At 46.8% G+C, this 15,412-nt stretch overlaps 1 protein-coding gene across 1 annotated transcript in view; it reads left to right on the top strand.

The window, feature by feature from the left end:
• Positions 1–7,993, top strand: part of TRPV1 (transient receptor potential cation channel subfamily V member 1) — a 41,836-nt gene extending 33,843 nt beyond the window's left edge. The window contains 2 exon segments of the mRNA XM_007937590.2: positions 236–351; positions 7,821–7,993. Coding sequence (XP_007935781.2) covers positions 236–351; positions 7,821–7,993 — 289 coding nt within the window.
• Positions 7,994–15,412: the final 7,419 nt, after the last annotated feature.

Below are 15,412 nucleotides of genomic sequence, written 5' to 3'. Positions count from 1 at the left end.
AGTGAATTTACTCTGTAAATCTTCACCCAAATCAAAATAAAATTAAAAAAAAAAAAAAAAGAATGGGGTCCAAAAAGCAGCTCCCTCTCTGCTCTTGTCCTACTGGGTCTGTCTCCATCTCCATCTTGATCTATTAGCTTCTTGGGATTGATCTGTGAGGCCAAGCCCTTGGCCTGAGAAGCTGGGCATGGCTCCTGGCTGCCAACTCCCTGCTCCCCCTTCCTCTATCCTGCAGGGTGGATGAGGTGAACTGGACCACCTGGAACACCAATGTGGGCATCATCAACGAAGACCCTGGCAACTGTAAGGGCATCAAGCGTACTCTGAGCTTCTCTCTGCGGCCACATAGAGGTGAGGGGTGAGAAGAGGGGCACTGTGACATGGATGGGCCTACATGACTGGTGGCTTAATGTGGACAGGTGAAACCTTGGGGGTCTCCTACTCTTTGCAGGCCTTACTCACCCCCTCAGGACTTGGTGACTGTAACAACTCTTAGTTGCCTAGTGCTGTGTAACCAAAAATATCATAAGTGGGTGACTTTAAAGAATAGAAATTTATTCTTTCTCAGTTTTGAAGGCTAGGAGTTTGAATTCAGGGTGTCAGCAGGGTTAGGCTCTCTCTCTCTCTCTCTCTATCTCTCTCTCTGGGTTATAGAGGAAGATCCTTGTCTCTCTCAGCTTCTGTAACTCTGGGCATTCCTTGAATGTCCCTTGTCTCTCTCAGCTTCTGTAACTCTGGGCATTCCTTGACATTCATTCACTTGTTGAGTAATTTTCACATCTTTTAATAGTGATTAGGGTTAGGACCCACTCTATGCTGACATGACTTTATTAACATATCAAAAGAAAATGGTTATTTCTAAGCAAGGTCATATATATAGGTACAGGGGTTAGGACTTTGATGTAACTTTTTTGGGACATAATTCAATTCATAACAAACCCCATATGTCAACCATATGTATATACTCTGTCATGGGCAGTCTTTTTTTTTTTTTTTTAATTTTTATTGTGATTTGGGTGAAAGTTTACAGAGAAAATTCATTTTCCATACAGCAGTTCATATACATTTTGTTTCATGACGTTGACTGCAATTCTCCACAGTATAACAGCTCTCTACTCATTTCTTCCACATAGTTAACTTCCCTGTGTCCTTCACTCCCATGTACTCCCACCTCCATGAAAGTCTCCCTGTGCATACACTGCCCTTCTATTCTCCCATGATTGATTGCTCCAAATAGTGTATCTACCTGATGCAAATGTTCAGCCCATATGCCTGTCTGTTATTTGGTTGGAAGCCACAGGAGTGAGTTCAGTTTTAGGCTGAAAGGTAGCTAGGAGCCATAGTCTCACAGATCTCACCAGGCTCTATCAAACCAGCAAACCTGGTCTTTTTTTTTTTTTTTTTTATGATTTTGAGTTTTGTTCCCCATTGTTCTCCCACTGTATCCAGGATCTTCTGCACTGATCCCCCTCCAAATGGTTGACAGCTGTAGCCAGGCACCATCTAGTTCTTCTGGTCTCCTGGTCATATAGGCTGAGGATCACATGGGCTACCAGTCCCTTGGACTAATTATTTCCCATGCGGCTTTGGTTTTCTTCATTCTTCTTTGTTCTGGATGAGGAGAGACCCATTGTTGCTTCTAGATGGCTGCTTGCAAGCTTTAAAAATCGGTCATGGGCTTTCTTGTGTGCTCTTACACACGCCTGTACTGCTGACTGCTTCATCTACCCGTGCAGGCCAGCTCTGCCCAGCACCCCGACCCGAGCACCTGTTCCCAGTGCTCCAGAGGAAGTAGCTGGCCCTACATTCAGTCACGTGGGGTAGACAGCCTAGCTGTGGGCTGTGCTGCCTCCTCTTCTCTGTTCCTCACACCTCGGGTCTGAGCTCATACCTCTGTGAGCCTATATGGACACAAACAGGTACATGTAAACACTTATGTGGGCACATTGAGGCATGCAAGAGAGGAGGGAAGAATGAAGAGAGTAAAGTTTACATCCTGAGCAGAAAAACCTTGAGGATAATTACTACCAGGAAATTAAAAAAAGTCAATTAATAATAAATGGTAAATATTTAACAACAACAAAACAGACTCACTGCCATCAAATTGATTCTAACTCATAGCGATCCCCTTTGGGTTTCTGAGGTGGTAAATCTTTATGGAAGTAGATTGCACAGTTTTCCTTCCGCGGAGTGGCTGGTGGGTTTGAACCTTAGGCACTATGCCACCAACAACTCAACGCAATGCACTGCCGTTGAGTTGGAGTGGCTGGTGGGTTTGAACCACCAGCCTTCTGATTAGCAGTCAAATGCCTTAGGCATTGTGCCACCAGAGCTCCTCAAATATTTAACAGTAAACAGTAAATTAAAAGTTTAATTAAACACCTTTAATCTTACCTTGAAAATGAAGCAAAAATAGTTTATACTTATTTTATTTTAGTTATAATTATAACTTCTTCACTAATTCTTAAAATGGACAAAGAATTAATTGTGCTGGTAGAAGTGGGCATGATTTTCAGACCAATTTGCCTGATAACAATATTTCATTTTACATATTTGATATGATTTTATAGAGAAGCCCAAATTTTTATTTTACATACTTAAAAAGTAACTTTATTGAGGTATGATACACAGACAATGAAATGTAATGTTTTAAATGTACAGTTTGATGAGTTTTGACAAATGTATATACTCAGGCAACGACCACCTCCAATAAGAAACAAGGCCCTTCCATTGTGCTAGGAGGTTTCCTCATCCCTCTTTAAAACCAAGTCCATTCTCCCCATCCCAGATAACTATTAATCTGATTTATATTTTTACAGATTAGTTTTACCTCAGCTTTTGTTTATATGAAGATGTTTTAATTTCATCCTCATTTTTTGAAAAATCTTTTCACTAAATATAGGATTCTGGGTTCCAGTTAAGAATTTTTCTTTTAATTTAAATTTTTGCAATTTGATTATATTTCTTTACTGTTTTCTAGCCTTCATTTTTTCTGATGCAAAGTCATTTCCTATTTATACTGTTGTTCTCATGTATGTAATGCATCTTTTTTTCTATGGCTGCTTTAAAAATATTCTCCTTACCTTTGGTTTTCAGCAATTTGAATAATATGTAATAGGTAAGGTTTTCTTTGTATTTATTCTGCTTGGGGTTCACTGAAATTCTTGTCTGTACATTAATATTTTTAAAATCAAATTTGGGAAACTTTTAGCCATTTTTTTTTTCCCCAAACATTTCCTCTCCTTTTGGGACTCCAATTACATGTATGTCAGATCATTTGACATTGTCCCACAGGTCGCTGAGGCTTTGTTCACTTTTGCTAATTATATTTTCTCTCTCCATTCTTCAAATTTAGTATTTTCTATTGCTTGGTCTTCAAGTAAGGAGCTCTGGTGGTGTAGTGGTTAAAGCATTTGGCTGCTAACTAAAACGTCAGCGGCTTGAACTCACCAGCCTCTCTGTGGGAGAAAGACGTGGCAGTCTGCTTCTGTAAAGATTTATAGCCGTGGAAACCCTATGGGGCAGTTCTGCTCTTCCCTATAGGGTCACTATGAGTTGGAATCGACTTGATGGCAGTGAGTTTGGTTTTCTGGTTGTTTTTGGTCTTCAAGTTCACTAACCCTTTATTCAGCTGTCTTCAAAGTGCTATTAAGCTCATTCAGTCAATTTTACATTTCAGTTATTGTGTTATTCAGTTTTAGAATTTCTATTTGTTTCTTTTTTATAGTTTCTACTGCTCTGTTGAGATTTCCTATCTCATTAAGAGCATATTTTCCTTGAGCTCTTTGAACACATTCATAATAACTACTTTTAAATTCTTAGTCTGCTACATATGGATCATCTGTTGTTGTTGTTGTTATGTGCCGTCGAGTCGACCCCCGACTCATAGCGACCCCTCCTTGGGTTTCCGAGGCAGTATCACTACGGAAGTAGGATTGCCCAACCTTCCTTCCGAGGAGTGGCTGGTGGGTTTGAACCGCCAGCCTTCTGGTTAGCAGTCTAGGGGTCACTTTTTACTGACTTCTTCTTTCTTGACTATGGCAAACCCTTCCCTGTTTCTTTATATGTCTAGTAACTTTATGCCATATCTTAGACATTCTGGGTGATACGTTGTAGAGATTCTGGATTCTGATACCATCCTTTAAAGAGTACTAATTTTCTTTTTTTCTAGTTGGCAGTTCAGTTACTGACGAATCACCTTGAACTTGTGCAGGCTTAGTTATATACTTGTTATGGTTTATCTGTGGCAACTTCAAGGTATTTTCCAAGCCCCTCACACTTGTGATACTCAACTTCCACACGATATCCACTGAGGATCTTGTCAGGGCTCGGTTTTAGGCTGTGTTAGGGTGGGTAGGTCTTTTTGAGGCATAGTCCTGACTCCTAAGTGAGAGTTTCCTGGTATCTTGGCTGGATCTTCAGGGTCTTTAAAGAACAATTAGCAAGTATCTCCACAGTGATTGGGCTAGACTTCAATATCCCCTCAAAAGAAACCAAACTCACTGCCATCAAGTTGATTTAGACTCACAGTGACCCCCACTGGGTTTCCAAGGCGGTAAATTTTTATGGAAGTGGATTGCCCCATCTTCGTTCCATGGAGTGCCTGGTGAGTTTAAACTGCCAACCTTCTGGTTGCAGTCAAATGCCTTAGACACTGGGCCACCAGAGCTCCTTCAGTATCCCCTACCCAACACACTGCTGTGGAGTCGGACCTGACTCATAGCAACCCCTCCTTGGGTTTCTGAGGCAGTATCACTACGGAAGTAGATGGCCCAACCTTCCTTCCGAGGAATGGCTGGTGAGTTTGAACCACCAGCCTTTGGGTTAGCAGTCAAATGCCTTAGGCACTACGCCACCAGAGCTCCTCAGTATCCCCTGTTGTTGTTGTAGCACTGCTAAATCTCTAGTGTCTATGTTCCACCTTCAATCCTGCAGCAGCCACTCTATGATAAGCTTCACACAGTCTCACCTTGTGTGAGCACAGCTCAACTCTCCATCAGACTTGTGGGGACCTCTGCCCAAAGATCTCTGGGTCTCTTTGAGCAGCTTTCATCTTCCTCTTTCTTCTCCTGTGCTCTGCCTCACAAATTCTAACTGCTTCAGCTTTCCCAAAGTCTCATCTCCTCATCCTCAGCTCAGAGAAACAGCCATGCTCTTCTGAACTCCAGCTCACTGCACCATGTCGGGAAAATCATTTCTAAGTAGGGAGTCAGGGCGATCACAGGGTTCACCTGTGAATTTCACTTCTCTTGGGATTATAGTTTTTCTGCCTGTTGTCCTATACCTGAAAATGTTCTCTGTGTATTTTGTCCAGTTTTATGTTTGTTGGCTAGCCCAATACTAGTTATTTCATCATAACTGGAAATGGAAATTTATTTTATTAAGAGGCTCAGTTTTGGAAAATTATTCAAGGGCTTCATTGGTTTTCCCGAAGGCCTCCTGCAGTCTTGTGATTTTCTCACAAGTCTCATTGGAAGCAGTCCTGGTATCATGTTAACATACTTACTGACTGTCTTTCTTCAACTGCTAGTTGTTCTAACTTTACCAGAGAGCCATTCGAAGAAGGCTCTGCATGTGATTTGAGCAGTTTTCTGACATTACTCGTTGGTTTCATAAAATTCCATATCTTTTACAAGATTTGCCGTTTCACTTTGTGTGCATTATGTTTGCATGACAGTTTTGGCTGTTTATAGCGGTGCACATTCACTGTGAGATTAATAAAGACACTGGTGCAGTGGTAGGGATATACACATTTCTGTTAATCGGGGTGGGGAGCAGAGGATGGCTGGCGGCTTCTGATTTTACACTTTTAATTAATTAGTGAATATTTCCTGAGGATTTTGCTTTCCTATCCAACTTTTAACAGTGGAAACCCCTGTAACAATTTTCCCTCAATATTAATAAATAATGAATAATCAGATAATTCAGATAGCAAAGACCTCTCCCCACCCACACTGCATGTAATTGGGAGGGTGAGAAAATGCATGAAAGAAAGGCCAGGGAAGAAAAGTGGTCAATGGAGAAGCTGCAGAGTTCATCTGAGGCGTTTTGGCGTCAGGACTTGTGGGATGGGGAGTAGGCACTTGGAGTCCCATACCTCCTTGAGGGCCCTGGAGCTGGGGCTAGGCCAAGCAATCCTTGAGGCTGGATGTCTCCACCACCCAGGGAGCCAGTAGATGGTATCCCAGTGAGCACCTGGCCTGTTCCCCATTGAGCCCTCCTGCCCAAGGGATCCTTCTTTAACAATTAATGCCCAGTGTGAAACTGGGGTTAGAGCACAGGCCAGTGTTGAAGCTCTGGCCTGTTGTAGCTCTTCCTGCAGGCTTGGTGGAGATATCAGACCTAGAGAAGGTGGCTGGGGTAGTCACCATGAAACCAGTCTCTGGCATTCTTTTCTTTTCTTTTTTTTTTTTTTTTATTGTGATTTGGGTGAAAATTTACAGAGCAAATTCACTTTCCATACAGTAGTTCACATACACTTTGTCTCATGACATTGACCACAATTTACCACAATGCAACTGCTCCCCTCTTCCTCCTGATAGTTACCTCTTCCCTGTGTCCATCCCTCCATGTACTCCTGCCCCCTGAGCTGTCTCCCTGTGCATAAACAGCCCTTCCTTCTCCCATGATTGTTCTCTCCAAGGAGTGTATCTACCTCAGATAAATGTTCGACTCATACCCGTCTTTTGTTTGGCTGGAAGTCACAGGTGTGGGTTCAGTTCCAGACCTGAAGGGCAGCTAGGGGCCAGAGTCTCAGTGGTTCCACCAGGCTCTATCAGACCAGCAAACCTGGTCCCCCCCCTCTTTTTTTTTCTCCAAATGATTGTGAGTTTTGTTCCACATTGTTCTCCCTCTCTATCCAGGATCTCCTTCATAGATCCCCTTCTGAGTGGTTGACAGTGGTAGCTGGGCACCATCTACTTCTTCAGGTCTCATAGTCAGTCATATAGGCTGCAGATCAGATGGTATACCAGTCGGTAGAACTAATTGTTTCCATGAATTTTTGGTTTTCTTCATTCTTCTTGGCTCTGGACGAGGAGAGACCCATTGTTGCATCTAGACGACAGCTTGCAAGCTTTTAAGATCCCAGTCAGTCTCTGGTCTTGACACCTTTGAGATGAGGCTGGTGTTGGATCCCAGCAGAGCGGTCTGGATTGTGGCCTGAAGCTGAGTTTTCAGACATCAGACCCAAGGTGGCCAGCCAGAGGGCTTGGCTGCTCAGGGCTCTGGAAAATGGAAGGAGCGCTTTCTCTCTTGGCTATCATTTCTCTGGGCTGTCAAGAAGCTGGAGATGGTGGTGGGGGTGACAACTGTATCCTCCTCAAGGAGCTTCCTAGAATTTCAGGCCCCAAATTTGAGGCCCCCATTCATTCAAGGCCCAGTATCATATCACCTTTGTGCCCTTGATACTGTTCCCAATCTGCTCTACCCTGATGGGGCCTGGGGGCCAAATCCTGATTCTTTGGCTAATGTTCATCACCCCAGAGCTGACTCCATGTTGAGCCACTCAAGGGGCAGGCTCCAATATTGCTCTGTGTAGACTTGGGCAGGAAGAAAATAGAGGCTGAGAGAAACAAGTGATGTACTCTTGTGTGAGGTCACAACTGAGTCAGATAGGGCTAGGGAGGGGAGTTTAAGGAGCTATCAGAGTGGCTGAAGCACCTCAAGCAGCCAAGGCAAGTGGGAATTGTACTGATCCTTGTGCCTTAGGAAGCTCCCAGCCTACCTGGGCCACCTTTAATCTTGAGATTTGTGAGGCCAACAAGTAAATGTTTATTTGTCTATTGCATCCAAAGCAGTAATGATGTTTTACCCTTAAGTTGCAGGGAGGACCTGGAAGAACTTTGCCCTGGTTCCTCTTTTAAGAGATACAAGTACTCGAGAAAAGGCTGCTGCTCAGCCTGAAGAGGTCCACCTGAGATACTTTGCTGGGTCCCTTAAGCCAGAAGATGCTGAGGTCTTCAGGGATTCCGCTGCTTTCGGGGACAAGTGAGGGAGCCCATACAGGGTGCTCTCAGTACTGGGCCTTATGATACCCCCTGCCTCTAGGGGGCTTTTTAGGGAACCCTAGGGCTTTGTCAGCAGTCTGACCCAGTCTGCATCTACCCCAGGCTGTGAGAGCGTTGGAGCAAGGCTGGGGGTCTTATATCCCTCCTCCTTGGAAATAACCAAGAGATGTGCATCCAACCTCATGTTCCTGAGTGAATCTCCCAACAGGAAATGCTCTTGCTTTCAGCTTTTTACTGATGTTATTAAATAGTGTGAATGCTAAATCCATACTGACATATTATGCCCTTGTTCTCTTTGGTTTTATATTACTGGGAGTAAAAGTAAGTGAAAACACCTTTTAGAACAAACACCTTTAGAACAAAATGTTTCCTTTGATGTAACATAATGAAGCCTCTCTCTCCTCTCTGCATACTATCTCATTGACTAGAGTGGTCTGGGTGTAATGCCATCATCTGTGCCCAGGAGATTGTGGGGGAGGGAGGTGCTCCCATTCCCAGCACTTCCAGAGTCAGTTTTTTGTCAGAGCAACTTCATTCTTCTGTGTGATACATCATAGTTCCAGAAATACTAACTCCACTGCTGTTCAAATAAAAGTACAGAACCACATCCCAAAGCTACATGGCAAGAATTTTTCAATGACCTTCCATTTGTAGCAACTACAGACCTGCTCCCCTGCATTCACCCTTAACCATCTTGTTATTCATCAAATAAATATATGTACGTAAAGTGTGAACTTTGTAGCAGGCATTGGGCTTGGCATGGCGATTGGCTTTGTGTGGTCTCTGTGTGTGCATGTGTATGTGTGTACATGTGTGTTTGTGTGTCTGTGTGCACTACTCCATGTGGCAAGGAGCCTCTGGTTACTCTTTAGTTGTTACCTGTGGGTGAAGGCACTTCCTCATGTATGAACTTACTATAGTCAGCAAACTGTGTTCCATGGGCCAAATCCAACTTGTCTTCTGTATTTGTAAATAAAGTTTTATTGGAACACAGCCACAGTCATTTGTTTATGTTTTGTTTGTGGCCACTGTCACTCTATAATGGCAGAGTTGTTAGCTTCAACAGAGACCAAATGGACTGCAAAGGATAAGATATTTACTATTTGAGCCTTTACAGAAAAGTTTTTTGACCTCTGCTTTATGGGATAGAACTTAAGGAGCAAATGGTCCAGATAAAGGATCTGTCCCAGACATTGGCTGAATAGTGTTCATGTGTGTGGAGTGTGGAATGAGCTGCCTGGGCACAGAATTGTTGCACACAGGTTCATGAAAGGACGGATGACATTGGCTGAGGCTGGGGTTTTGGCCCTGCTGTGAGACGTATATCTGGAGGAAACACCTGGACCCTCCATCTCCAAGTTCTCCAGCACCTTGTCTGCCTCCACAACTGAGGCCCAGCAGAGGAGCCTGGGGGCTGGTTGACAAGGTGCCCTTGTGTGAAGCAAGCTACGGCAGTCCTGTTCCCCTGTAGCATCCTTATCCATCAGCTTCCAATGAGACCACCAAGATGTACAGTGTTTATGCAAAGTACTTGACATGCGTTGTCACAACTTTAAGCCTCATTCCAGCCCGATGAAGTGGCTATCATTAGCTCCATTTTATAGATGAGAAAACCAAGGCCTGGACAGTTAGTAAGGTTACACAGCCAATAAACAGTCTTGTCTGGATCTGACCCCAGGCAGTCTGGCTCAAAAGGCCAGACTGTCTGGCAGAGAATAGACAGGGCATGGCAGCCTGTCCCTAGGTCAGAGGGAGGTCCAGGGCTTCTTGCTTCTTGTTGTGGGCCTGGTCACCTGGAGCCCTCTGCTCCCTTAGGTGGCAGACTCTGCTGTGAACCTCTGTGGATCCCTTGCTTTGCTTGGGCACCACCCTCAGATAATGCTGTGGGGATGTCAAATGGCCACAAGCTACTGCCAATAGGTCTGCTTTAGAATTATTTAGAGCTGAAAAGAATCCTGTGGGCGTGCTTCGGTCAAATGAATGATCACAACCTTTTGCATAAATCTGTAGTTGTTTAAAGGACACACGTATAACTGGTATATTCACTTTCTTTTCTTTTCTTTTTTTTTCTTCTTTCTTTGTTTCATTTTGTCTGTCTGCCACCATGTCCCTTCCTCTATCACCTGGAAGCAGGATGAACCATGACCCAGGGTCCCCAGTAAGGAGGCTGTTGAGCCCTCCTAGCACAGGGACCCGTGTGGCCTGCCAGGATGCAGACTTACCCTCTCCTAGACTGGGTCCTGTCTAACTAGGAATAGGGCCAGTCTGCTGCTCTGCCTGGCTCTCCTTCCCAACCTCTTACCTTGACTGCATTGAGTCAGATATTTCCCAGAGCAGGTCAAGGTCCAGCCCTGCCCTGCTTACACTCATCCCACAGAGACCCCTTCTCTCCCTCCTCCACCTGGGGGAGGATACAACACGTGGGCTGGGCTTGTCACCTAGGCTAACGTGCCTGCAGCATTTGGGAGATGAGGAGTGGGGAGGGTCTCTGACTGTCCACTTGGTGCATCTTCCTGTAAACTGTTTTGTAGTCCTCAACAGATAGGGAGTAGCCACTGCATTGTGTAGACAGACACACTGACTGACTGAGGTTACTGCTCTGATCTCAATCTGGTGAGTTTGGAGCACAATTGAGGTGCATTGGTCAAGCCAGTAGGCCTAGGAGCTGCCTGACATCCCAGCTTCTGGGGGTTTGTTGGAGGTAAAAACATCCAGATGCTGCCCTTTCCTCTTTCCACATCCTGTCCCAGGTCCCACCTCTCTCCCCTCCACACATAGTTGATTTGAAAGGTCTAGTTCCTGGGACTGTTTTCTCCTTAGACCTTCTGTTCCAACACTGGGTGCTACAAGAGACCAGGAGCCAGAGAGTAAATGGCAGTCTGTTAGACCTCCCAGGCTCCAAGGCACTGGGGCAGCTATGGCTGAGCACTAATGGGCACTCACATGGCAGCCAAGCTTTGGTAGGAGGAAGTGGTACTTATGACTCTACACTCTTGGGTCTGTGCCGTGTGGCCCTCAAACACAGGGCAGGAATCCCACCTGGGCAAGTGTCAAGAGGGCCTGCAAGGCAGAGACACTGCCTTTGGCTTGGGAGTGCTGGACCCCTGGCTAACCACACTGGTGGCAGCATCCTGACCTGGGCTACAGTTCATGTGCCATGTGAGGCTGAGCCTGTACACACCTTGTAACTAAGGAGTCAGGGCTGATCCAGTGTTTTCCCAGCTCCCTGCCACCACAGGACAAAGGCCAGTCTTGTCAGGCTGAGCCACTCCAAGGTGGCTTTGCAACCTCATCTCTGACTGTCCCATTCAGATCAAATGCTGTCCCCAGGCCTATTACCACTCCTCGAGCTTGCCAGGGTCCCTTATCTGCATAGATTGCTCTCCCTCCTGCAAAGTCCAGCTCGATGCTCCCTCTTCCTCTACTGGAACCTCCAAATCAAACCAAACCAGTTGAGATTGAGTTGATTCCAACACATGGTCCCCCCGTTTGTCTCACAGTAGAACTGCACTCCATGGAATTTTCAATGGCTGATTTTTCAGAAGATCCTCACCCCTGTCTTCTCAGGAACCTCTGGGTGGATTGGAACCTCCAAACCTTGGGTTAGTTGTCACGCTCTTCAGTATTTGCGTCCCCCAGGAACTCCTATCCTCCTCCTGTTGTTGTTAGTAGCTGTAGTGTCATAGTGTTGGTTCTAACCTACCATTCCCATCTCTTCCACCCCCCATTAAAGGGACCTTCTCCCTCCTTAGGGTTCTGGGTCCTTTTGGTCCTTATAAGCTGCCTGGTGGGGTTATGGTCTCTGCCTGAGTCCCTCTCTTCTCCGGCCCATAAGTCCCTTGAGGGTGGAGACCACCTTCTCCAGTTCTGTACTGTATCCCTCGCTACCCCCATGCTTCCCTATCTGGTCTTCCAACTGTGAGCTCTCACAATGTATTTATTTATTGGATTAAATGGAAAAAATCTAGGCCCACTCAAGTGACTGGAGCGCTGTTCCCATGTGTTTTGGGAGATGCCAGTGGTTCTACCTTGTCCGGTGACCTGGCTTCTGCTCCCACTCACAGCAGAGGGGGCATTCCCTTGCCCCATGCAGAGGACAGTCCATGCCTTTGGGTGGGAGACCAGGGAGCTTTTTAACCAGCCCCAGCTTCTCCTCTGAGACAAAGTTCTTAAACACTTAAACACAAGGCAAAAGTTAAACCCTGCAATTTGGCAGCAGCCTCGGCCTTAGCTGCAGTCAGAAGCAAGCTAGGAGGGGTGAGAGGCTGAGTCAGGAGGGGCAATTGAGCAATAGAGGGAGGACGATTTTTAACCGAAGGTTGGGCTTTAATGGCAGAGTTTCAGGCCTAGTGATGACATTTTGAGTTGTGGGAGTGGGAGCTCTGGGACCCCCTTGGCTTACACTACCAAAGCAGCCTCCTACTCCACCCATACCTGAGGCCTTTTGGACCCACGGAGCCCAGTTTTCTGCCCTCACTGGCCCCAGGTCTTGCTCTCCCATGACCTAGACACCTGGCCCAGCCTCCTTCCGTCTCCTCAGTGCTGGCAGTTTGCAGTGATGAGAAATCGAGGGCTGATTGATGGCAGTCGGGGAGTCCCTGCTGCATCATCACCTGCACTGTCCTGTCAGCAGAGCTTCCTGCTCCTGCCCAGCCTTGTCTTGCCTGCGGGAGCAGGTGTGTAATCCCTGAGTGAGGCCAAGGCAGACAGGGCTGCCCCAGCCTTGCTCCACCCCTTTCACAACTGTACCTAAGGCCAGGAGGGAAGGCACTGAGTCTTAAAACCACAAATCTGGGTCCAAGTTCTGTTCAACATAGCTCACAGAATGATAGGTTGAGGCAAAGAAAGAAACTTTATTCAGAAGGCCAACGTGAAGGAACACGTGGGACTGCTGTCACCAAGGGAGTTCAATGGGGCTTCAAGTTACTCTTACTCTTAAGTTTGTAGCAAGTTGGGAAGTTGTGATTATTCATAATTTCTGGTGAGGGGTCATGATTATGGGTTAGAGGGCAGGATCGTAGCTTGGCATGGTGGTTGCTGACAGAGTCCTCACTTCTGAAGTGGGTCCGTGTAGCACAGATAATTTAGTTCTGGTGATTTTTCAGTTTCTGGACGTGAGTCTTAATGTTCTGGGATCAACAAAAGTGTAAAGTATGTTCTTTGTGCGTGTGTGTCTGTCTTGTCAGGCTAGATCTGTCCGGTCTTGGTCATGTTGGCCTTCTTGCATTAACTTGGGGGCAAGTGCTGAGCAGATCCTGAACTAAACTGAAAAATAATTAGCTACCTATTCACAAAGGGGTAATTTCTCAAATCTTTCAGTGCTAGTCTAAAGTCATTTTTCACTGCCAGCTCAAAGCTCTCCAATGGCTGTCTCAGTCTTCTCAGGGCACCCTGGCCTTAGAGGCAGGTGGCAGGGCAGTTGCTGAGAGAATGAATTAGCAGGACAATACTAATTAATAACTAAGAGCCATCGTCATTCATTGGGCTTTTTCTGTGCCTTGGCCTTGTTATATGTGTTCTCTCATTTAAGCTCCAGGCAACCCTTCAAACCTATTACTCTCCAGTCGTTTCTGACTCATAGCAACCCTCTAGGGCAGAGTAGATAGGAGCTCTGGTAGCATAGTGCCTAAAGCACTTGACTGCTCACCAGAAGGCTGGCGGTTCAAACCCACCAGCCACTCCTCGGAAGGAAGGTTGGGCAATCCTACTTCCGTAGTGATACTGCCTCGGAAACCCAAGGAGGGGTCGCTATGAGTCGGGGCCGACTCGATGGCAAACAACAACAACAACAACAACAGGGCAGAGTAGAGCTTCCCTATAAGGTTTCCAAAACTGTAAATCATTATGAAAGCAGATCGCCACATCTTTCTCCCACAGAGCTGCTGTTGGGTTCCCGTCAACAGCCTTTCAGTTAGCAGCTGAGTGCTTGACCACTGAGTCACCAGGGCTCCTTGCAACCCTACAAGGTGGGTGTTATGACCATTTCACGGATGAGGAAACTGAGGCTTGGGAGAAATGACTTGCCCGAGGTCATACAGCTAGGAGGGGCAAGATGGTCTGACATCAAGGTCCATGGTGGGAAGCAATGAATGAGGACTTCCTCTGTCTCTGAGGGACCTTATCCCAGGGACTGACTTTGAAGGACAGTTGCTAAACCATAGGGCTGGCTGCCCTGGGGTCAACCAGGCCAGTCCTGGGATATGGCCCTGTCTCCCAGGCATCAGGGCAGAGCACTTGACTGTTCATTAAGTTGTCCCACAACTTTGCTTTCTTTGGCTCCTCATAGCATCCTTGGGAAGTAGATAGCATGGTTCCTGTTTCATAGTTGGCAAAACTGAAGCCTGTGATGGGAAGGACCCAGCATCACACACAAGACAGGGAAGAGTTGGGTACGGCACTTTGGCTTTGGCACCTGCCACCTCTCCTACCTTTTCTCTGGTCGGGGTGAGGTTGCCATGTGGGTGTGGATGGTGACTCACGCAGGGCACGTGGGCGGGTGGGCATTGCAGCTGGAGCTGTGGGCGTGACCTTCCTGGCGCCGCGGGTAGGTAGCCCAGCCAGTTCTGCCTCTGACACCTCATTCCAGCCATCCCTCTGCCTGCGATGAAAGTCTCCTGGCACCTCAGCTCCAGTCCCGCCGGGGGGCCTCAGGCCCCAGACATGCGGTGACCTCAGAGCAAGAGCTGCTTCTGCCACCAGAGCCTCACCAGGGTGAGTCCTCCCCCACAAGCTGTAGTGACCTCCTTGGCCTGGGAGCCCTGAGGGTCCTCTGGGCCCTGTTTGTCCTTTGCCAGTGGGCCTCAGAAGTGGCTTGAGAGGGAGCTTGGGCTGTGTATCAAGGGAGACAAAGCTAGATGTGTGCTCTTGGCTGTGACGGTACACAAGAAGACAGGTTCTGATGTACAGGAGGGATGTTCTCCTGAGATTTGGGAATCCTGGAGAAGGAGAATGTCTCATGTCTGTTAGGGCAGAGGTAGGGCTTCTCTCTTCCCCAGCAGGCCATAGGAATTGACTCTTGGGGACAGGAGAGTGATGGGGTTCATGGTGGGATAAGGTAGCCCCAGAACTTGAGAGGTACAAGATGGCTCAGGCATCTTATAGGCGCTCAGCCAACTGTCAAGGGGCCAGGCTGGGTCTGGGTCACCAGCCTGGGGTAGAGGCTTCCCTGGGTCTGACAGTCTCCAAGGAAAGATCATTTCAGTCAGTATCACGTCGTGGGAGTTGCAACACCCCACCTCCCAGGTGGGGAAACTGAATTCCAGGGAGAGGGAGGGCCAAGGCAGCGAAAGAGTCCAGCAGGTGAGAATGCAGGGTTATGGGGTGACTCAGGGAGCTAATCATAGCTGCTGCAGCCCCAGTTCAGAGCTTTCCTGATCTTCTTCTTCTCTGGGAGCTCATGAGTG

Source organism: Orycteropus afer, unplaced genomic scaffold, assembly GCF_000298275.1.
Source record: "Orycteropus afer afer isolate SDZICR_OR568_19922 unplaced genomic scaffold, OryAfe1.0 scaffold00042, whole genome shotgun sequence".
Classification (NCBI taxonomy): domain Eukaryota; kingdom Metazoa; phylum Chordata; class Mammalia; order Tubulidentata; family Orycteropodidae; genus Orycteropus; species Orycteropus afer.
Note: the sequence above shows the minus strand (reverse complement) of the source record. Positions and strands in the feature narration are given on the sequence as shown.